Raw genomic sequence first — 24940 nt, 5'->3', positions numbered from 1 at the left:
TGTGGAATTAAAACGTCAAATCACCTTACAGCCAAGATAATATACAATGCAAACAAATAGTATTTCATCAAAAAATACAGTTTCATCGAAATTACATTCTCAAAATGTGCACGCAATCTGACCGTCTCCAACCTCTTCCGCGGCTAAATGGCACCCGAGCCTTGTAACAACACAAGTGGGTGGAGAACTGGATCTATAAAAACATAGCTGGTGAATAGCGACACAGTGAGTACCCTTCAGATATTACACATATTATCCCACATTCGTTTATATGTCACCAAAAGTATTTCAATAGGCCTATAAACAGCCTAGGCTGAATTGGTTGATAAGCTATTGGAAATAACAAAAGAAAAGAACAGCAAACGACAGTATATAAAACCCCAAACACATAAATTATTGCCAATAACCCGCATTCTATTGATATGAGTTAAGAGCAGGTGGAAGGAATATATTACAAAAGAGAACACATCTGCGATAAGAAGTAGGCTACAATGCAAATATCAGATTTAGGCTATGCAATTTATGCGGCTTCTTCAGCCATTACAAAAGCATCAGTGCGTTCACACAAAAAAAACAGAGTACGGCAAGAAATGAAAGTTGTGACACTAAACAATAAGTAGATCTTATTGGCGTAAAAGCAGATTGTATGCATTTTCAGCACCATGGACAGTGACATTGCGAGGCCGCTGCACGTCAGACACTCACACCGCTACTCTCATCACTCTGTCTAAATAGCTCTCAATGTAAAGTATTTATCTTCTTCCTAAAACGAGCTAAATAGCACTTCACTCGTATAGAGCCAAACTCCTATATCAACCCTTTTCCTGTCACCTCAAAAATGTGCAGCGTGTATGTGAAAAATGAAATCCCGAACAGGAGGCCACATATCCCACATGACAATCCATACCACATAATATTAGCATCCCTGGATTTCTCACTAGAACTTCAAGGGGATTGAAATGCGTTACAAACTAAATCACTCGTGGAGAACTAACAAGTTGCCTAAATAGACAAGCTAAATTACGCATTCCTGTGGGCCCGTGGGGAGAATGATTTTCTTCAGTGTGTCACGGCTGTCAAAGAGAGGAGACCAAGGCGCAGCGTGGGATGCGTACATACTTCTTTATTTCAAAGAACGAACACTAAACAAACTAACAAAATAACAAACGAACCGTGAAGCTATACAAAAATGAGTGCTGACAGGCAACAACACATAGACAACTACCCACACAGACAGGTGGGAAAAGGCAACCTAAGTATGGTTCTCAATCAGAGACAACTATAGACAGCTGCCTCTGATTGAGACCCACACCCGGCCAAACACACAGAAATACAAATCATAGAAAAAGGAACATAGACTGCCCACCCAAATCACACCCTGACCAAACCAAAATAGAGACATAAAAAGCTCTCTACGGTCAGGGCGTGACACAGTGGGAAAAAATTTAGAAACCATCTTAGCTGTAATTGAATGAAAGAAATAGCCGTATTCCATAACATTATGAACCCAAGTGTAGATTATTTCTATTTACAGTGAGGTCTTTGGAGACCCATCAGTCATCCATTTCTTCAGCAAAGTCTGTTGGGAGGATAGAGGCGGGGAGCCCTCGTCGGTGGCAATGATTGTAATGTTGTAATCAGACACCAGTTCACGGTCCAGTTCGCCCGTGGTCACCAGAGAATAGTAGTTTTTGATGGATGGCACCAGCTTAAAAGGAACGTTTTGCTGAATGGAGCAGCGGACTTGTCGGTTATTCTCAGAGTCTCTATCCTGCACGTTAATGATGCCCACCTCTGTACCAGGTGACGCGTTCTCAGGAATGGGGTTAGTCAGAGATTTTAGATATTTTACAGGGGTGTTGTCATTTATGTCGGTTATTTCTGTAATTAATGCAGAATCTGAAGTTAACCCAGGCCCATCCATGGCTCTAATTTGCATGTCATATGACGACCCCTCTTGATAATCAACTGACCCAACAACCCTTATTTCCTCTTTCGTAGGATCAAACGAGAGTAGTTCAACATTCTCATCTGAAACTTGGTCAAAGTCGTACGTCTCTCCACCATTTCCTTCCTCGTCTGCATATGTAGCACTCACTGTAACTCGAGTATCTGAAGGAGGGTTGTCATGCAGACGGGCTTCACAGACGGTCTGGATAAACACTGGGGCATTATCGTTTGCATCCAGTACAGTGACGTGTATGCCTACAGTGCCTTATCTTTGCAGAATGCCACCATCTACAGCTGTCAATAGTAATTGTATCTCCCGCCGCTGTTCAAGGTCTAACACTTTGTCTAAGATTAACTCAAAGTATCTGCGTCCACCACTTTTCGCATTAATGCTCAAAACGAAATGGCCATTTGTTTGCATTGTATAGCTCTGGAGCACATTCTGTCCGATACCTGCATCGTGGCCTCATCTAATGAAAAATGCGCAACTTCAATTGCAGATTCGGCGATCTAAATTGTAATTATGTTGTTTTCAATTGTGGGGAATTATCATTAATACCTTCAACATCCTGTCTTGCCACAAAGCCCATCTCTGTCAAATCCTCTCGGCAACAATCAATTCCACGGTACTCAGATAAAAGCGGCAATACGCAGTGTAAACAATAACATAGCGTACGCCGTCCCTGGTTCGGTAAAAAGCTGAGGGATGGAGCTGGGGAAATCTAACCACTCTCAAATCCAGACAGAGCTATGGATGCAAGGACTAATCATCCAAGGTACAACATTATAGTTTTAACCATGTTTTGAGGATATATAGCGTTTGCTTACATTTTCTTTGTTTACAAACAATAGAGTTAAAAAAATTGATTATATTTGGGGTTCTGATGGGGAACGACAGTTGAATTAAGCTCATGGCGCATTTCTAAGATATATTCTTCAAGAATCAATGGGTACACATCATTAACGTAGCAGTCAAAAATGTATTCAGCAACTGTTGATTGCCACTTTAATGTCACAATAACGTTTTTGGCTCCCTTCGGTATCAACAATTGCCATACGACCAGGCAGTCTGCTCGCCATCAGCCCGAGATCCTGGGCTATATTTCCAATAACAGATCAGCGTTTCATCTCCTCCAGTAAAGAATAGCTCACATTTCCATAGGCAGAGTGCAGCATGAGAAGAAAGAAAGCAACGTAACATTTCAGGACTGTCACGGAAAAGCCTTTGTTTCCCATAAAAATAGAAAAATAGTGACGTAAACAAAGTGATAACTTTCAACCAATAATGACTAGCTGGTCTTATCGCTCTTGAATACATGATTTCAGCACCTCAGACAGTCACACTTAGTTCAGAGTTTGTCCTTGCTATGTAGATTCATTGGGACGTCACTACCACATTGAAGTTCACGTTTCAAATGATTACGGTAAGGGATAAGGTTAGGGTTAGATAAGTGTTATGTAATGGTTAGGGTTAGGGTTAGATAAGGTTTAGGGTTATGGTTAAGGTTAGGTAATGGTTAGGGTAAGGGTAGGGACGCCCCAAGGATCTCGGATAGCACTACTCGTTCAGAGTTGCTGCTGTTTTTAACTGATGAGTTATAACTGATTTTCTCATCACTTTAGCTCGTGAAATGATTATATACAAACAGGTCTACATGTAAACTGTACCACAATAGGCTACCTAACTACCAACCACAATTTACAAAACTACCATGAACACATTCTCTGTAAGAACATCTGTGCAGCGTACATGCTGCACAAGTGTCCAGCCAATCTATCAATCACAATAAACCGGTCACAACATCAATAAGATGTTTCCCTTTGAAATAAAAGGGGATTAAATCGTTGCATTTTATCTCTCTTTGTAAAAAACTTGCATTGAAATAATATTCTTAAAACATCAAAGCAAATCTCCTCAATTTCTATTTGCAGGAAAGGCCTACCTCGGCTGATCCCTCAGAATCGTCAAGTTCTTCAGCAAAGTCTGTTGGAATTTTTCTCAGAGTCTGGTCCGCGGGCAGCGTGTGGTCATTGTAGGAACTGACGAACTTGAAGTCACTAGTGCGTGACCCCGTCGTCAGGTAGGCGTCATAATTGTAAGTGCTGCGGAGAGTTCCAGCTCCATCCACCTCTGCGTAGTTGGGCGGGAGATAAGCACTTGGGATAGCGACCGCTCCGTCAAACAACAGTCTAGGCTTTTTATGGTGGCAAAACCTCACGGCCAGGATGACAATAATGAAGGTGAGGAAAAAGGTGGAGACGGACACCAGCGCGATGATCAGATAAGAGGTGAGTTTGGAATTGCTCTCATCATAAGATATATCTTTCAGTTCTGGCACTTCAGCCAAGTTATCAGAAATCACTAAATACATGGCACAGGTCGCAGAGAGAGAGGGCTGTCCGTTATCTTTTACTGACACAATAAGGTTCTGTTTCATGCTGTCAGATTCAGAAATGTCCCGCTGTGTCCTGATCTCTCCGCTGTGGAGACCAATAGTGAAAAGTCCCGGATCAGTGGATTTGACTATATGATAGGACAGCCAGGCGTTCTGGCCGGAGTCCGCGTCCACCGCTATCACCTTGGAAACCAGAGAGCCCCCGTGTGCAGCTTTGGGGACCAGCTCGGTCATGAAAGAGTTCCCCTCCGGAGCGGGATATAGTATCTGAGGAGAGTTGTCATTCACATCCGTTATGAACACACTGACGGTGACGTTGCTGCTGAGCGGAGGAGAACCGTTGTCCCTGGCCACAACGTGGACTTTAAAGCTCCTGAACTGTTCATAATCAAACGACCTCACAGCGTGGATCACCCCCGTGTCTCCGTTAACGGATAACAATGAGGACACCGGGACACCGTTCATCTCGCCAGGTAAAAGGGAATAAATAACTGTGCCATTCTGTCTCCAGTCTGGGTCTCGAGCAGTAACGGAACACACAGAGGAACCAGGTTGGTTATTTTCAGTCACGTGGGCGCTATAGGACTGTTCCTCAAACACAGGTGGGTTGTCGTTCACGTCAGCTACAGATAACTGAACACTTTTAGAGGAGGACAGAGGCGGAGAGCCCTCATCGGTGGCAATGATTGTAATGTTGTAATCAGACACTAGTTCACGGTCCAGTTCGCCCGTGGTCACCAGAGAATAGTAGTTTTTGATGGATGGCAACAGCTTAAAAGGAACGTTTTGCTGAATGGAGCAGTGGACTTGTCGGTTATTCTCAGAGTCTCTATCCTGTACGTTAATGATGCCCACCTCTGTGCCAGGTGACGCGTTCTCAGGTATGGGGTTAGTCAAAGATTTCAGATATATCACTGGGGCGTTGTCATTTATGTCAGTAATTTCTATTATCACTTTGGCATATGAGGCTAAGCCTAAACCATCCTTCGCTTTAATGCGCAGCTCAAACAACGGAACGTCTTCAAAGTCAACAGCGCCGATCACTTTAATTATTCCTGTCTTACGGTCCATAGAAAATACCGTCTTATCCTCATCTGAAATGTGATCGAAATCATAAGCCATCTCCCCGTTCACGCCCTCATCTGCATCTGTAGCACTCACTGTCACCACTACAGTATCTAAAGGAGAGTTTTCCTGGAGACTGACTTTATAGACGGCCTGGCTAAACACTGGGGCATTATCGTTAGCATCCAGGACAGTGACGTGTATGACCACAGTACCTGATCTCTGCGGAGTGCCGCCATCCATCGTCGTGAGTAATAATTTGAGATCGTTCTTTTGTTCTCGATCGAGCTCTTTCTCTAGAACAAGCTCAACACTGTTACTGTCAACAATCAAAACGAAATTCTCATTCCTTTCTAGCGTGTATGTTTGGACTGAGTTGGGTCCTATGTCTGCGTCATGGGCCTCCCCTAATAAGAAACGAGCGCCTTTAGATGCCGATTCGCTTATTTCCATATCTATCATGTGCTCATTAAATTGTGGGGAATTATCATTTATATCTTGAACATGAAGACTAATACGTTGCAGCTCCAACGGATTCTCTAATACAAGTTCCTGATTTAAAACGCACGAACCCTTCTTGCCACAAAGCCCCTCTCTGTCAATCCTTTCCGCAACAATAAGATCTCCGGTGCTCAGATTAATGTCACAATAACGTTTGCGGTTCCCTTCGGTATCAATTCGGGCCTTACGAGAGGAGAGTCTGCTCGCCTCCAACCCCAGATCCTTGGCTATATTTCCAATAACAGATCCGCGTTTCATCTCCTCGGGAAAAGAATAGCTCACGTCTCCATAGGCGGAGTGCAGTGTAAGAAGAAAGAAAGAAACGCTGCAAACCAGGACTGCGACCGAAAATCCTTTGTGCCCCATCATGGGATTAAAACGTCAAATCACCTTACAGCCAAGATAATATACAATGCAAACAAATAGTATTTCATCAAAAAATACAGTTTCATCGAAATTACATTCTCAAAATGTGCACCCAATCTGACCGTCTCCAACCTTTTCCGCGGCTAAATGGCACCCGAGCCTTGTAACAACACAAGTGGGTGGAGAACTGGATCTATAAAAACATAGCTGGTGAATAGCGACACAGTGAGTACCCTTCAGATATTACACATATTATCGTTCAAAATGCCTATAGCCTAGGCTGAATTGATCGGGAAACTATTGGAAATAACCAAAGAAAAGAACAGCAAACGACAGCATATAAAACCACAAAAACATCCATAATTGTCAATGAACCGGACTCTGTTGATATGAGTTAGGATCAGGCAGAATGAATGCATTACAAAAGGGAACGCATCTGCGATTGGGCATATAAACTACAATGCAAATATTAGATGTATGCCATTTATAGTGCTGGTACTTCAGCGAGGAAAATCTCATACACAAAAGCAGAGAATGTGAAAGAAAGTCCTAAGAGTCCACAATCATTGAGTAAACCCCACTGGCTTAAACATGGATTGTATGAGATTTCAACATCATGGACAGCGACATAGCGAGGCCGCTGCACGCCAGACACTCTCACGCTTCGAACACACCGAAAGAGTACATTTTGGTACACCAGAATTATATTTCATTTCCAATTAAACGCTGCGTTTGCCTTGTAGCATTGCGTTGCAGAGGCAGTTGCAGTGCTTTCGGTGTGGTGCATACGTTGGATTTATCTAACGTATGCGTTAAACTGTATGCGTAGACTGCTTGACAGAAATGGTATCAGAAGGTGAATGTTGAATTTTTGTTGCATACATAGTCAGATGATGCTGCGTACTATTATGCGCAAAAAGCAATGTCGGTGTGTTCGAAGCATCACATTGTATCGCTAATTAGGCCTACGCTGTGTAAATACACTATATATTTACAAAAGTATGTGGACACACCTTCAAATTAGTGGATTCGGCTATTTCAGGCACACCCGTTGCTGACAGGTGTAAAAAGTCGAGCCAACAGCCATGCAATCTCCATAGACAAACATTGGCAGTAGAATGACCTTACTGAAGAGCTCAGTGACTTTCAGTGTGGCACAGTCACAGGAAACTACCTTTCCAACAAGTCAGTTTGTCAAATTTCTGCCCTGCTAGAGCTGCCCCTGTCAACAGTAAGAGCTGTTATTGTGAAGTGGAAACTTCTAGGAGCAACAACGGCTCAGCCGCGAATTGGTAGGCCACACAAGCTCACAGAACGGGACCGCAGAGAGCTGAATCGTGTAGCACGTAAAAATCGTCTGTCCTCGGTTGCAACACTCACTACCAAGTTCCAAACTGCCTCTGGAAGCAACATCAGCACAAGAACTGTTCGTCGGGAGCTTCATTAAATGGTTTTCCATGGCCCGAGCAGCCGCACACAAGCCTATGATCACCATGCGGAATGCCAAGCATCGGCTGGAGTGGTGTAAACCTTGCCGCCATTGGACTCTGGATCAGTGGAAACGCGTTCTCTGGAGTGATGAATCATGCTTCACCACCTGGCAGTCCGACGGATAAATCTGGGTTTGGCGTATGCCATTAGAACGCTACCTGCCCCAATGCCTACTGTAAAGTTTGGTGTAAGAGGAATGTTTTTCATGGTTCGGGATAGGCCTCTTAGTTCCAGTGAAGGTAAATCTTAATGCTACAGCATATAATGACATTCTAGACGATTATGTGCTTCCAACTTTATGCCAATAGTTTGGGGAAGGCCCTTTCCTGTTTCAGCATGACAATTCCCCCATGCACAAAGTGATGTCCATACAGAAATGGTTTTGTCGAGATTGGTGTGGAAGAACTTGACTGGCCTGCACAGAGCCCTTACCTCAACCCCATCGAACACCTCTGGTTTTAATTGGAACACAGACTGCGAGCCAGGCCTAATCGCCAAACACCAGTGCCCAACCTCACTAATGCTCTTGTGGCTGAATGGAAGCAAGTCCCTGCAGCAATGTTCCAGCATCTAGTGGAAAGCCTTCCCAGAAGAGTGGAGGCTGTTATAGCAGCAAAGGGGGGACCAACTCCATATTATGGCCCATGATTTTGGAATGATGTTCGACGAGCAGGTGTCCACATACTTTTGGTCATGTAGTGTAGCTCTCCAAAAAAATGTATTTCTCTCTTTTCTAACCTCATTTCAAATAAGCTTAGACTCCAACAGTGCCAAAAAAGTCTTATATCAACACATTTCCTGTGAAATCCAAACTGCGCTGCGTGAAGGTGAAAAATCCAATAAATCAATCCCAAACAGTACATAGGCCGTCACAAATCAAACCACATAATGAGATTACATCGAACCTGGGGAACAAACTAGTCAGCTAAATAGACAATCTGCATTGACATAGTCACGGGGAATGGTGATTTTATCCAGGAAAATTTTAAAAAGCATCTTACCTGTAATTGTATAACAATATAGCTCTCTTCCATTAAATTATGAAAACAAATGTAGTTTATTTTTATTTACAATAAAGGCCTACTTTCGAGGACCCATCAGTGTCATCAAGATCTTCAGAAAAGTCTGCTGGAGTTTTTCTCAGAGTCTGATCTGCGGGCAGCGTGTTGTCAATGGAAGATCTTACATGGAAGTCACTTGTGCGTGACTTCGTCGTCAGGTACGCGTTATAAATTGTAGGCACTGCGGAAAGTTCCCATGCCATCCACCTCTGTGTTGTTTGGAGGGAGATATGCGCTGGGGATGGTGACCACTCCATCAAACAAAAGTCGGGGCTTTCCCCTGCGGCCAGGATGACAATAATGAAGGTAAAGAAAAAGGTGAAGACGGACACTAGCCCGATGATCAGATACGTTTTAGTTTTAGAGGAGGGCAGACGGCGGAGAGCCCTCGTCGGTGGCAGTGTTTGTAATGTTGTAATCAGACACTAGTTCTCGGTCCAGTTTACCCGTGGTCACCAGAGAATAGTCGTTTTTGATTGATGGCACCAGCTTAATCAATCAATCAATCAAATGTATTTATATAGCCCCTTTTACATCAGCGCATGTCACAAAGTGCTGTACAGAAACCCAGTCTAAAACCCCAAACAGCAAGCAATGCAGGTGTAGAAGGAAGGAACGTTTTGCTGAAAGGAGCATCGGACCTGTCGGTTATTCTCAGAGTCTCTATCCTGCACGTTAATGATGCCCACCTCTGTGCCAGGTGACGCGTTCTCAGGAATTTTAGATAAATCACAAGGGCATTGTCATTTACATCAGTTTCTTGTATTATCAACGTTGCGTATGACGCTGACCCTAACCAATCCTTGGCACCGATCTGCATTTCATACGATGACTCCTCTTCATAATCAACTGAACCAAACTGTTATTTCTCCAGTTTTATGATCCATAGAAAATGCAATGCTATCTTCAATTGAAACATCTGCCGATCCTGCTATTTCAAATTGAATCAACTCATTCAATTGTGGAGAGTTATCATTAATAGATTGAACATGAAGACTAATCGTTGCAGCTCCAAACGATTCTCTAACACAAGTTCCTGTGTCAAAGCGCACAAAGTCTTCTTGCCACAAAGCCCCTCTCTCTCGATCCTCTCTGCAACAATGTGTATATACAATTTTTTTTTAAATGTTCATTTATTACTTCGGCTACATGTAACCCTTCCCATCTATCTCTTAACAAGATTTTAAGCTTTCTGCCCATATCAGATATGTCTATGTCCTGGGAAATGTTCTTGTTACTTACAACCTCATGCTAATCGCATTAGCCTACGTTAGCTCAACCATCCTGCAGGGAACCCACCAATCCTGAAGAAGTTTTAACACCATCCATATTGGATTTCTATTTGCCATATGTTTTTCAACTGTGCTGTGATGTTTCACAAAAGTTCTGAACCTTTCTACTCTCATAATTTCTACAGATTGTAAATGAAAAATAAACTGTTTTGCTGAAAGTATTATTATACACTGCTCAAAAAAATAAAGGGAACACTTAAACAACACAATGTAACTCCAAGTCAGTCACACTTCTGTGAAATCAAACTGTCCACTTAGGAAGCAACACTGATTGACAATAAATGTCACATGCTGTTGTGCAAATGGAATAGACAAAAGGTGGAAATGATAGGCAATTAGCAAGACACCCCCAATAAAGGAGTGATTCTGCAGGTGGTGACCACAGACCACTTCTCAGTTCCTATGCTTCCTGGCTGATGTTTTGGTCACTTTTGAATGCTGGCGGTGCACATTTGTGGCCTGCTGGAGGTCATTTTGCAGGGCTCTGGCAGTGCTCCTCCTTGCACAAAGGCGGAGGTAGCGGTCCTTCTGCTGGGTTGTTGCCCTCCTACGGCCTCCTCCACGTCTCCTGATGTACTGGCCTGTCTCCTGGTAGCGCCTCCATGCTCTGGACACTACGCTGACAGACACAGCAAACCTTTTTGCCACAGCTCGCATTGATGTGCCATCCTGGATGAACTGCACTACCTGAGCCACTTGTGTGGGTTGTAGACTCCGTCTCATGCTACCACTAGAGTGAGAGCACCACCAGCATTCAAAAGTGACCAAAACATCAGCCAGGAAGCATAGGAACTGAGAAGTGGTCTGTGGTCACCACCTGCAGAATCACTCCTTTTTTGGGGGTGTCTTGCTAATTGCCTATAATTTCCACCTTTTGTCTATTCCATTTGCACAACAGCATGTGAAATTTATTGTCAATCAGTGTTGCTTCCTAAGTGGACAGTTTGATTTCACAGAAGTGTGATTGACTTGGAGTTACATTGTGTTGTTTAAGTGTTCCCTTTATTTTTTTGAGCAGTGTATTATTGATCGATTGACTATGACTTTTCAGATCACCCAGTGTTGCTATCTGCAGCGTTAGCTCCAGGCAAATGTTACAATTCTTCAGCCATTCCTGGACCTGTGACCAAAAACAAGCTACATATAGACAGTACCAAAATAAATGATCTAATGACTCTGTCTCTTTGCAGCAAAATCTGCAGAGCTGGGAAGATTGTATCCCCCATATATATTACATTCTATCGGTTGCAAGAATTTTATATAATAATTTAAATAGAAAAATTCTAAGCTTTGCGTCATTTTGCGTATCAGTTCATTAACCATGTGTCATGGAATCGGTACGTCACAAATCTCTTCCCAACTATTTTGCAATCTATATGGCATTTTTTGGACCTTAAATTAAACTGATATACTTTTTTATTTATCACAATTTTCTTCTAGCAGTTATGTTGTTTAATGCAGGGCCGACAGACAAGTTCCCTACTTTTTCCCCCCTTCCACATTCCTCTTCCATTTTTGCAGTAATGCTGCAATTTGTTGTTTGTAATTTTGGGTAAAGCAGACATTTCCATATATTTTTGTTAGCTGCATGTGTGACATAACTCCACCAGTCCTATTTATGATATAATTTAAAAAGATTATACCTATTTTTATTTTTATTATGTTTTTAAAAAATCTATTAGTATATGTGAGTTTAACCATAATATTTGTTGTATTATTTGTTCAGTTTTTTTTCTGGTTGATTAAATTTAAATAAAAATAGCGATATTTGGGATATGATTTACTTTTCAAATAACTGAAAGTGCGAGGTTGTAATCTGAATAAAGCAAAAAGGCCAGTCTTGAACATGGGGTGAAACATTCTTATTAATTTGCTGGAGAATTAGTTCTGATTTAAGTATAACTTTTGTATGACTGAAGCCTCTAGTGAGAGGTCTTATGCTTTAATATTTCATCATTTCTGCCCTCTGAATTCATATTCAGTACATAAATAGGCCCGTTAAATTTTGTTTAGCTTGCCGTTCCAAATAAAATTGAATATTTTTTTCTCATATAATATAAATAACTGTTCGCTAGGTGTAGGCAATACCATAAGCAAATAGGTAAACAGGAACATGACTAAGGAGTTAATCAGGGTGATTTTTCCACAAATAGAAAGGTCTTTTCCTTTCCATGGTAGCAAGATCTTATCCATTTTTGCAAACTTTTTATAAAAATGTATTGGAGTGAGATCATTTCTTTCGCGATTTGTATATCGGTTGCGGCAGGTAGCCTAGTGGTTAGAGCGTTGGGCTAGATCGAATCCCCGAGCAGACAAGGTAAAAACCTGTCGTTCTGCCCCTGTCATTGTTAATAAGAATTTGTTCTTAACTAACTTGCCTAGTTAAATATATATATATATATTTTTTTATTAAATTAATATGTCCACATCAACATTAGACCATTGTATTGGTAAACTACAATGTAATGTAATGTAAAACTTGTATTTGTTTGTGATCAAATACGAAATATAGTACAGAGAGGTTAGAATATATCCAGAGAGGTTAGAAAAAGTATCCTCTATGAGGCGAAAATAGGAATCATCAGCGTACAATGACACCTTTGTTTTTAAGCCCTGGATCTTTAAATGGACTAAATCTTTATATTTACCACTTGTATCCTGTTTCAGTAATAATGAAATCAGACCTTGTTGAGTGTCCGATAATCTACCATTTTCATAGGAGTGGTTAAAACATGCTAATAACGGTCCTCTGACTATATCAAAAAAACTACTTTTTTTTTCACATGAGTCTTTCTGTACAGATGTTAATTTTATCTCATTAATTTAAAAAAATCCATACAATTAAGCTTCGATTAGAGGAGATGGAGGAGACAAACGAAAACCACCTTAAAGTACTTTGCTTCCTCTTTCAAAATATAATTTGGTGAATCATGGGTGACTCCGTCATTTGTAACAAGTTTCAGTAAATTCTTTTTGGTAGCATTTCTATGTTGAAGATACATACATAATTTGGTGCATTTCCCCCATATTCCATCCAGCTTGCTTTATTTGTATAATATCTTACACTTAATCTTTCTTGAATAAGTCCCTCCATTTCTTTTTGTTTTTCCTCTAACTTATTCTGAGCCTCTATGGTACCGTTTTATTGCTACTTATCTGTTCTGTTAGGCCTTCTATTTCCTTTGTTCATTAGGACTCTTTTGACATAAATTGCTTATATTTTATAGATGAGTACTGAATTGCATGGCCTCTAAAGGCACATTTAAAAGTATCCCATAAATTAAGGGAATCTGCTGTACCTATATTATGTGGGAAAAAATAAGTTATACATTTCTCTGTCCTAGTCATCGATTACATTTCCTATATCCTCGCCCACGTGGAAATTCAGTACGAGCAATGTAAATGCTAATTATCTGATTGTCCGACCGCATTCGGTCCCATAACAACACTTTTTACACTTTTGGTGCCAACGAGAATGACATAAGAAAGTAGTCAAGACTAGCTTGATTGAGCCTCCGCCATGTATATCCCACTAGGTCAGGAAATTTAAGCCTCCATATATCCACTAGTTCCAATATATCCATGACATTTGTGTTTTCCTTAAGAGCATGGAGGGCGATCGTTTGTAGTGTGATTTCCTTTAAGGTCCATTGAGGTATTTAAAACAGTATTATAATCTCCCACCATAGTAATAGAGTCTTGTGTTGCTTGTAGGGTTGATCATTTATTATATATATTTTCAAAGAATCGTGGATCATCATTATTTGGTCCGTAAAGGTTAATGAGCCATATCTGTTAATGGTCCAATAACATATTTAAAATCATCCATCTACCTTGCGGATATGTTTGGATAATTTGGATCACTCACGCCGCAAACATACCCTAGTAAAACTGACTATCCTACCGATCCTCGACTTCGGCGATGTCATTTACAAAATAGCTTCCAATACTCTACTCAGCAAACTGGATGCAGTCTATCACAATGCCATCCGTTTTGTCACCAAAGCCCCATATACCACCCACCACTGTGACCTGTATGCTCAAGTCGGCTGGCCCTCGCTACATATTCGTCGCCAGACCCACTGGCTCCAGGTCATCTATAAGTCTATGCTAGGTAAAGCTCCGCCTTATCTCAGCTCACTGGTCACGATAACAACACCCACCCGTAGCACGCGCTCCAGCAGGTATATCTCAGTGGTCATCCCCAAAGCCAACACCTCCTTTGGCCGCCTTTCCTTCCAGTTCTCTGCTGCCAATGACTGGAACGAATTGCAAAAATCGCTGAAGCTGGAGACTTATATTTCCCTCACTAACTTTAAACATCAGCTATCAGAGCAGCTAACTGATCGCTGCAGCTGTACACAGCCCATCTGTAAATAACCCATCCAATCTACCTACCTCATCCCCATATTGTTTTTATTTACTTTTCTGCGCTTTTGAACACCAGTATTTCTACTTGCACATCATCATCTGCTAATCTATCACTCCAGTGTTAATTTTCTAAATTGTAATTATTTTGCTACTATGGCCTTTTTATTGCCATACCTCCTCATGCCATTTGCAGACACTGTATATAGACTTCCTTTTTTTCTATTGTGTTGACTGTACGCTTGTTTATCTTGGCCAGGTCGCAGTTGTACATGAGAACTTGTTCTCAACGAGCCTACCTGGTTAAATAAAGGTGAAATAAATAAAAAATAAAAAAATAAAAATTCCTGTTAATTAATATCATCACCCCTTGAGTTTTTTTGCCCATGGGATAAGTATATCCCCCACCCCACAGTCTTTTTCCCACACAACTTCATCTAAAATTGTTGAATGAGTTTCCTGTAAACAATAGATATTATATTCCTTCTCTTTAAGCCAGATAAATATTTTACGTATTTTCTTATTATCTGCTAAGCTTTTATCTGTATTAACAAAGCCATTGTTTATACAGAGCAACATGTTTCAACATGTTTCAGCACCATGGACAGCGGTCACCAGGGGAAGCGCTAGAAATACTCTCACGCTTCCTCTTCTCGTCCCTATGTCAGCAAATAGCCTCGTTTTCCAACCTGGAAACTGAATACCACAGAATGCTGCCATTTCAGGCCCAATGTAGTGACAGAGAGATGGTGGGTTAAAACGAGCTAAATCCCGACCTATAAAGATGCTGCATGTCAACCAAATTAACTGACGGGAAAAAGCCGGACACGGACCCATTGTACACGATGTGTAGGCTAACACACATGCAGTTCACAAGTGCTGCGCTCGCATTACAGTATTTACTGTAGGCTATCCTGAAGGGACAGGGAGGGAGGGAGGGAAAGAGACGCGCCTGCGCAATTCATTGAAAGTAGCTCGTGGCTGATGCTACACAGCGGCATGCAGAGAGTCATTTTAGAACTGCACACATCGACTAAAGGAAGGCACCGACTGCAGTTGACCCAATGATTAGTCCTGGTATTTGAATGCACGCGATCCACTGAATCCAGTGACACGAAACAACAACTCGCCTACGCATTTCGGGTTGTCGAGGACTAGACCATATTCGTTCGAAACACATTAAGCCAAAACATTTGGTTTCTGTAAGGCAACATTCCAAACACACGAAGCTTCTGCGTCGTGCAACTCGTATTCGATATTCCAATAGGCCGTTAATCCTCAGCAACAGTTATATGAATCTAGGAATCAATACACAACATCCCACCTTTTCTCTGTGGCATCTATGACGACATCCTCCTTGCACGTGATCCAGTGACAGTGGGAAATAAAGGACAACCTGCAGTGATAAAAGTAACTCCTTAAATATAATTGCTAGCACAGTGTGAGGCCTATATATTCCTGCTTGCTTGCAAATAATGGAACGTGACGGTAACATACACGTTTATCTGATATGTCAACACAGTCTCACATTCAATTCGCGCATATATGTACAAAATGTATTTCAGCAGATTTCGTGCGTTTTTGTGCATTTTTGGGGTGTTTTGGGGTGGTTCAATTCGTTTGAAAATACACGAATTTCTGTGCTACTTAATTCGTGCGAAAAGACACAAATTTAACCAGTAGGTGACACACAAGCCGTTGCAACAACCATGTAGACGCGATAATTTGTATTTCATTTTTGTTCTTCTTAATGGCTAATTCAACGTCATGAATATACAGAAATGTTGTCTTTGTTTAACCATGTTTTAAAATGTGTCGTTGTATGCCTATATGTACTGTTTTAGACTTGCTGAACAGAATTTTTGAGAAAAGACGCACATTTACCTGCGACTTATTTCGTGGGAAATATTGTTTTATTAATGCCAATGCTGTTTTCTGTGCTTGATTTCGCTTAATACTTTGGATACTGGTGCACTTGTAATCAGAACGCCTTTTTGTCATGTAGGCAACCATACACGATTTTCTTCATAACCCATTTCATATTTCGTGGAGCCTAAATTACACCACTTTCTTCATAATGCATGTATTACATGTTAATGTAAAATAATGAATTATGTTGGCTTACACTTATGGCCTTTCCAAGGCCTTTCCATACCTTAAGGGAACATTTTAGCACTCGCCATTTGGTTAGTGAGAAACGCCACATTGCAAATGTAAGGTCCCTTACTAGACGTCCTGCAACGTTTCTAAAATTCGCGGACGGCGTCGGGCCGTGCGCGGGGGAGAGATCTTTCAGGAAGTCATCAAACTAAATCTCTCGGACGTTCGGTTTCCGTTTTATAAAAATAACACATTTTGGTCATTTTTCCGCAGTCTAGGAAATTCCCACCAGAGGGAAAATAAATAATATTGCAAATGCACAAGCACATTGCAAATGCATGTGGCCTTTTCTCCTAAACGGAAAATATTTCGAAGACGTAATGGACAGTTGGCCCCGAACAAGATGGCGTCGAGGCCTCAACGCTTTTTGAGTTATGGCCATTTTTCTGGGATTAACGGTCAAAAACGTAAAGTAGGGTGCTAATTTGACCGCTTCACGTCAAAGTACATAAGCATACGGTGTCAGGAAAAAAAGAACCAGCCATTTATCTATCGTAATTTAAGAGAAATCGTACATTGACAAATTGGTCATGTTCACAAAAAGGAGTTAAAAAAAAAAAGTTACAGATCCAGTTGCAGTGTGTTCAGACGAACATTTTTTAAGTGGGTCTCGAAGCTCTGCCACTGCATCGCAGTGCTAGCTGCGCCACCAGAGTCTCTGGGTTCGCGCCCAGGCTCTGCCGCAGCCGGCCGCGACCGGGAGGTCCGTTGGCCTAGCGTCGTCCGGGTTAGGGAGGGTTTGGCCGGTAGGGATATCCTTGTCTCATCGCGCTCCAGCGACTCCTGTGGCGGGCCGGGGGCAGTGCGCGCTAGCCAAGGGGGCCATGTGCACGGTGTTTCCTCCGACACATTGGTGCGGCTGGCTTCTGGGTTGGAGGCGCGCTGTGTTAAGAAGCAGTACTTGGTTGGGTTGTGCTTCGGAGGACGCGTGGCTTTCGACCTTCGTCTCTCCTGAGCCCATACGGGAGTTGTAGCGATGAGACAAGATAGTAATTACTAGCGATTGGATACCACGAAGAAAAGGGGATAAAAGGATGGAGTGAAAAAGTACGGTGCTTAAAGACACACAAAGCCTGCAATGGCATTGCCATTATCTCCAGGCCGTGCCGAGTTCAACGAGATGCCCCGCTTGACCGTAGCTAGCTCGGTCTGAGTGCAGCGACAGGGACAAGAAGAAGGACCCAAATGACCCTTTGACCTCAATTTCATATTTTTTTGCTTTTGGGAGACAGAGAGAGAACCGTTAAGGTTAGAAGCACAATTTGACCTCAGGAACGTTCCTAAGGTCCTCCCGATCTGTGCAAGCCTAACATTGACCGTGTGGCATTAACCCTTAATAGTTAAAAGAAGGTGTTTACATCAAACAGTTTACAATGACATGTCTCCCCATAGGAATACATTGCCTGCTCCCCTAAATTCAACCTGAAGCCTATGTGGGTTAATAATGCCTTATGAACCTGTCTTCGATGACAATCCATCAGGCCACTATGAGGTCTACCTGTGTCGATTCTAAGCTTCCTGGAGCAACCGGAAGTGGTTAAATCACCCTAAAAGTGTTTGCCATACCCAACCTGCAGTTTGAGAGAAATAGTGCATTCAACCCTATGTAAATCAGTGAGTTCTTAACGTATAGACTTAAAACTCAGGATTCTGTAAAAGCCCACTCCAATGAGGATATGTGTTTACTTTCAGCTTCCTGTGCCAACCGGAAGTGCCATAATTGGTGTCAAAAGGGCTGTTTCGAAGGGTTAAAAAAGTCAAATCTTTCCAAAACTTAATATATGTGAATAGGCAACCCTCATGAACTGTAAATCAGTCATTCATCCCATCAGATTTCAAGGAAAAATGTACACACCCACACAGAAAGGATGGAGTGACACACTGAGGGGCTTAGAGGCAGACAGTGCCTGCAATAGTTACTTTTGTTTGAACTTTTAAAGAACCGTCAGACCTAGAGTTCTGAAACTTTACAAACCTGTTCTAGAGCTCAGGTCGATTAAGCACGGTGAGTTATGTGGCTCTAGAAGGTTCTCGGACCGATAAAAAGCCTCGGTGCATTTGCATTGACTTCAATTCATTTTGAGCATTACAAAATGGTGACATTTAGAAAAGTCCCAGAGTTGCAAGACTAGGTGCATTGAAACCGGCTCGGCCCATAGAGACGGACCCCGACATTTCTGTCCGATAGCTCATTCAAGGACCCCGTAGCAAGGCATGGAAAAAAGTGGAATTTCAGCACCAATTAAGGTTTTGCTCGGGCACTGAATGACCTATCAAGCCGAAACTTGGGATTCGAGGTCGCCTCACATAGGGCTAAACATAATGTGAAAACTGGACCCGCAGCTAGAACATAACTACGTATTATTTGTTTTATTATGGTTTAAATGGAAGGCGCTGTGAATTTTGGGCCTGCTCTGAAATATGTGATAGTTGGCTTCTAAACGAGTTGGAAAAAGTGAGTTTGGAGTCAGATGGTATCAGTTTGGTGTCTGAAAATATCTAATTGGCTGATGGACACTGACTTGCTAGTTGACTTTTGTGCATTTGCAATATGTTTCAACAGTGAAAAACCACCAAGAATAGTTACCTCATCCGGTCATGTGACACTCTGGATGCCCCCTAAAAGCAATTTCAACCGTTTTGAAAAATGACGCCTGGTAACCCCAAAAAAATACCAGGTGCATGAAAAGTTTGGACTTAGAATATTTTTTGAAAACCTCCATAAATCACTCAGGCCATTGACTCGAGAAGAAAAAACATAAAATATTTTCCAGAAGAAAAAACAGAATATTTTTTGAAAACCTCCATAAATCACTCAGGCCAGCACCCATTGATTTGGGGCGGTAGTATAGCGCTCCCAGAGCGGGTATGGAAGTCTGGATCCCCCCTAAAAGCATTTAAGGCTCTGTGTGTCTTTAAGCACCATACTTTTTCACTCCATCCTTGCTGTGTGTGTGTGTGTGTGTGTGTGTGTGTGTGTGTGTGTGTGTGTGTGTGTGTGTGTGTGTGTGTGTGTGTGTGTGTGTGTGTGTGAGTGAGAGAGAGAGAGCTTTTCTTTGACATCTGTTTAGCGAAATTACTGATTTACAGTTCATGAGGGTTGACCGATTCACACATTTAAAGTTTTGGAAAGATCTGACTTTTTTAAACCTTCGAAACAGCACCTATGACCCCATTTTAAGGCACTTCCGGTTGGCACAGGAAGCTATAAGTAAATACATATCCTGATCGGGGTATGCTTTTACAGAATCCTGAGTTTTAAGTCTATACGTTAAGAACTGACTGATTTACACAGGGTTGAATGCACTATATATCACAAACTGCTGGTTGGGTATGGCAAAACACTTTTAGGGTGATTTTATCACTTCCGGTTGCTCCAGGAAGCTTAGAATCAACACAGGTAGACCTCATAGTGGCTTGATGGATTGTCATTGAAGACAGGTTCATAAGACATTCATAACCCACATAGGCTTCAGGTTGAATTTAGGGGTGCAGGCAATGTGTTCCTATGGGGTGAGATGTCATTGTAAACTGTTTGATGTAAACACCTTCTTTTAACTGTTAAGGGTTAATGCCACACGGTCAATGTTAGGCTTGCACAGAGACCTTAGGAACGTTCCTGAGGTCAAATTGTGCTTCTAAACCTTAACAGTTCTCTCTCTGTCTCCCAAAAGCAAAAGACTTGAAATGTAGGTCAAGGGTCATCTTCTTGTCCCTGTCGCTGCGCTCAGACCGAGCAAGCTACGGTCAAGCGGGGCATCTCGTTGAACTCGGCACGGCTATGGTGATGTCATTTTTAGTGGTGATTTCAGAATGCTATTTTGTTCTTCTTGTAACTTTCCGGTAGGCTAGAAGCTTTCCGGTGTTTTGCTGCTCGACACAGGTCGACGCAGGTATTGCACTTGATTTATCGTTATCGTAACCGTAGGTGCAGCCAAGTGGAAATACGAAAGCTTTCTAACTATTTCGCACTGACGGTAATTTGAACACAAGAACGTTTCTAGTGAAAAGGTGCTTACACTCAGAGCCATGTATTTACACTCAGCCACCCTAGCCTTATTACGGGTTAACGTTTTGGTAATTTTGGTTGGCCAACAAAATGTAAGACTACAATGACTGCATACGTTTCCCCAAATGTTATACGAAAAAAAAATGTTTTGTTATTGATGGACAATGGCAAGGCTGCCATTGTATTTTCAGTTACATTCTGTTCAATAAAAATGGTTTACACGTTTATTTTTTAAGAAATACATGGAACTACAACCGAATAAAACACCATTAACCATCATGCATTGCTTACATTCATTCTATCCTGAAAAGTCTGTTCAGAAAAATCGAAAACAGTACATATAGGCATAAAACCACAATGTTTTAATAGGGATTAAATAAAGACAATATATATATAACCTCTTATGGTTAAATGGTTAAAAAAAGACAAAATATCTATATATTCATAACGTAAAATAAATAAATACAGGCGATCGCGTCTATGGTTGTTGCAACGGCTTGTGTGTCGCCTACTGGTTAAATTCGTGTCTTTTCGCACGAATTAAGTAGCACAGAAATTCGTGTATTTTCGCACAAATTAAGTAGCACAGAAATTCGTGTATTTTCAAACGAATTGAACCACCCCAAAAATGCACAAAAACGCACGAAATCTGCTGAAATACATTTTGTACATATATGCGCGAATTGAATGTGAGGCTGGGCTGGATATGTAGGCATACATCGGGAAATAATGTTGGGGTCCTATTCTGGTTAATTGTTAAGTTGTGAATCAGTTTAGCGTGATAGACCCGCTCTCCAAAGGGACTGGTCAGGGCATGCACTGCTAAACTTGCATTTGGATTAATCAAACTATTCTCGTGTGAACATGCATTTTTGGGCAAGGATGATGATACTGTGTCGTAAATGCAGACATTACCCGTTGTTGGTTGTAGACGAAAGCAACTATAACCGCACTGGCCCCCCTGTTTGGCCTTAAAACAAGGGTGTATTCATTACGTTTTGCAGCAGAAACAGTTTACTCCAAATAGAATACGTTTTGCATGAAAACGCGAAAAACACATTCAGGTAGTTCCCTACCGTTTTGTTCCGTTTGCTCTGTTTGCTTCCGTTTGGTTTCCGTTGCAAGACGTAATGAATACGACCTGCCAGGTCCGTGTGTGCTGTGTTTCTCCAGCAGATAGCGCCTTTCACTCACAGCGCGAGCCAGCAAGACTCAATGTGGACGAAACAGACGAGAGCGATAAACGGTCTTCCAACTAATTGTGCTCTACAACAGCTTTGCAACGTGTTACGCTGGTGGTATACAGCTGATCTAAATTGCATACAGAATTGCAGACGCGTGTTATCAACCTGTAAGCTGTTTGTTTGTGTGACTGTAAAAGTGTTGCTTTCCAGGGAGATCGAAGCGTGTGTTGCGTCGTCCACCCATTGCATCGTGGGGCGCATAGTCTGCGCATTTTCCTCAGTGCAAGGCAAGGAAGGGCTTTTTGGTTGTAGGCAGATTTGCATCTATAGCCAAATCATTTAGGTCTATGAAGAAACACTGAGAACCCACTTGGCACAGACGTCAATTCAAGGTCTATTTCACGTTGGTTCAACGTAATTTCATTGAAATGGCGTGGAAACATCATTGATTCAACCAGTGTGTGCCCAGTGGGAAGCATGTTTATGTCTTCTATAGCGTAGACTATGCTATACATATGAGAAAGGGAGAATAGAGAACTCATGGTCAAATCTGATCGACTTCAGCCCTGCAGTCTCTGGGCTCCTCATTAGACCAGTCTCTCTGGCCACTGCAGCCAATATAGCGTCAGCAGCCATTTTGTTTGGTCTAATCAGCCCTTTTAAGACCTCTCTTGTGCCCTGTTCACTGTGCCCTCGCTCTTATGACCATCCAGCTACATTCATGTCCCTGGCACATAGTCTGGAGCGGAACAGACGACACACACGCCAGGCGACCTCTGAGGTGTGGCTGTGAATGTGACCGTGAATGGTTGGTTGGTCATCAGAGATGGACAGCGCTGTGCTGCTGTAAGCCTGCTTTGTGTAGTGTAGGCAGCATGGGGACATGGTGTTTGTCTGGCACGTCCTGTGAGGCAGGTGTGACTGCCAGCTCCGTGAGTCAGCAACACTACCATGCTCTGCTATAGAGTAGGTAAATACCGTAAGAGTTCAATATGATGAATGGCAAACTGCAAATGACAGACGCAACCCTCCATAGAAATATATGGAGCTTTATTAAAATCAAAAGTGCACATTGCGTCTTTCAATGGGTTGGGTTTATGGTAATGCTCTTGTCTAAACTTCACGTCCTTCACACACCCACCGCACACACCGACGCTGTCCTTGCCCGCTCCCTCTCCGCAGACCCGATGTGAGTTTACCGTCAGCCACTTAATTTCCACGCCTGTCTGCCCCTCTTTCATTATCTCTCTCTCACACTCTCTTAGGCGCTCTGTATTTCTCCCTGGCAAGCTTTGTTGCTGCGGAGTGGATTTATTACAGACATCCATCTCCACGTCTGCTTGGCTGTGGTCGTGTTTCCGACCCACCCTGTTCGCTTCCCGCAGCAGGATGCTGTTCTTGCCGAGTCACTGCGGCTGGAGAGCTGGCTGTCTGTCACCCCATGACAAACCCCACCACAAACACCCCCAAAACCTTTAACCCCTGAAACATTACATCTCAATCCCTCAAACCCGAACACTCCAACCCGGTACGGTATACATTCACATCCCAAATACTCTGTTAAAAGCCATAATAAGCAACTATGAACTCTTACAGGGAACGGAGTGGAGGTGACAGCGAGGTAGCCATGATGAAATGAAGTGTTTCAGTCATTTAAGTATGCACTGCGCAGCACCTTACCTGCTTTTTGCATTTCAGTCATCCAGTGCTGACCTCGTCCTGACTTCAGGTTAAGCAGCACTCCTTCATCTCCCTCTCCACAATCCCTCACTCCATTTTCAGGGTTAAGTCAGTTCTTTTTTTTTTTTGCAGTGAGCTGAAATGTTGGAGTCACTCAGGACCTTTTTTTTTTTATTTTTACATTCCTTCTCTCAAAACCAGTCCTAGTAGTGATCATAATGTTGTGTGAGACTAAATCGTCTCCTCTTTATCTTTGTGGACGGCATATAACTAGATCACGGTCATGTAGAAGAGAGACCAGAGACCCCTGTTAGTATAGCAGTCTATTGCTAGTAGTGCTCGAGGTCTGTTAGTTCTGCCACAATGCATATCCATATTCATTAACTGGAGCGATTCACTACTCTACAGACCACACACTGCTGGCTACTCTTTCCCTCCTCCCCCTCGCTTGTATGTTTGTTTGTTTGTGTTACTGAGAGAGTTGAAATAATACAAAATGCAGAAATTAAGAAGGCTAGGACCCCCCTTGTGAATGCTCTGGGGAGAGTTGAGATGCTATTCCCACGCGTGCAGACCAGGATGTCTGTGATTCTGTATGTTTGTCTGGTGTTGTGTCTGGAACACAGGGTGTGCTGGGTCAGTGCAGCTGCAGTTTGTCTTGACAGTGTACCTGTGATCGGAGGAGGGTTCAGGGGAATCATCTCATCTCATTGACGTAGACACCAAGAGAGAGAAAAGGTTTGTGTGTGTGTGTGTGTGTGAGAGAGAGAGAGAGTCTTCTGACAGTCCATTGAACCATTGTCTGTCAGATGGAAGGAACCCCGCCCATCCTGCCTTCCTGGTCCCCCACTGTTTCCACCCTCCACCTCTGCACAATGAGTTTATCATAAGACTGTTGCCATGGAGACATGTCCCCTATTGGTGGTAACCATAGAAACCTCCTTTTCTGGAGAGAGAGGGGAGAGAGAGGGTTGTTTTGGCAGGCAGCATTAACATGTGACCCCTTGAACTCTCTTCACCGCCAGCTCCCTCCCTTCTCCAAGATGCAGAATGGAAGAGGGAGTGAGCGAGACAGAGGCAGAGAGATACAATGAGAGAGGAGGGTGAGAGATGAGCAACAAACATCATCGTACGCAGCTCAAAGACTCAGATGAGAGGCAGCAGAGAAAAGAGACGTGAAAAGAGACAAGAGCTCTCAGATCTTTCAAAGCTTCCTGCTAGATAAACGGCCATTAATCACTCAGCTATCAATGTGCTGGAGGAACACTTAAGTGCTCCAAACCCCATAATTAACACTGTGGAAATCAGGGAACCAAGTCAATGGATCACAGTCTAATTGGAATATTCTTAGAATTCTAAATTAGATAGTTAGTCCACGGTCTAGACCAAAAGTTGGTCCACATTGGGGTGGCAAAGG

General features: G+C 42.4%; 1 protein-coding gene across 1 annotated transcript; it reads right to left on the bottom strand.

The window, feature by feature from the left end:
- Nucleotides 1-1528: 1528 nt before the first annotated feature.
- LOC120047054 (protocadherin beta-15-like) lies at nucleotides 1529-6278 on the bottom strand. Its single transcript, XM_038992601.1, has 2 exons — nucleotides 3894-6278; nucleotides 1529-1813 (listed from the first exon to the last, which is right to left on the bottom strand). Exons 1-2 carry the CDS (start codon nucleotides 6276-6278, stop codon nucleotides 1529-1531), a joined length of 2670 nt encoding a protein of 889 aa, XP_038848529.1.
- Nucleotides 6279-24940: the final 18662 nt, after the last annotated feature.

This window comes from Salvelinus namaycush, chromosome 5 (genome assembly GCF_016432855.1).
Source record: "Salvelinus namaycush isolate Seneca chromosome 5, SaNama_1.0, whole genome shotgun sequence".
Classification (NCBI taxonomy): domain Eukaryota; kingdom Metazoa; phylum Chordata; class Actinopteri; order Salmoniformes; family Salmonidae; genus Salvelinus; species Salvelinus namaycush.
Note: the sequence above shows the minus strand (reverse complement) of the source record. Positions and strands in the feature narration are given on the sequence as shown.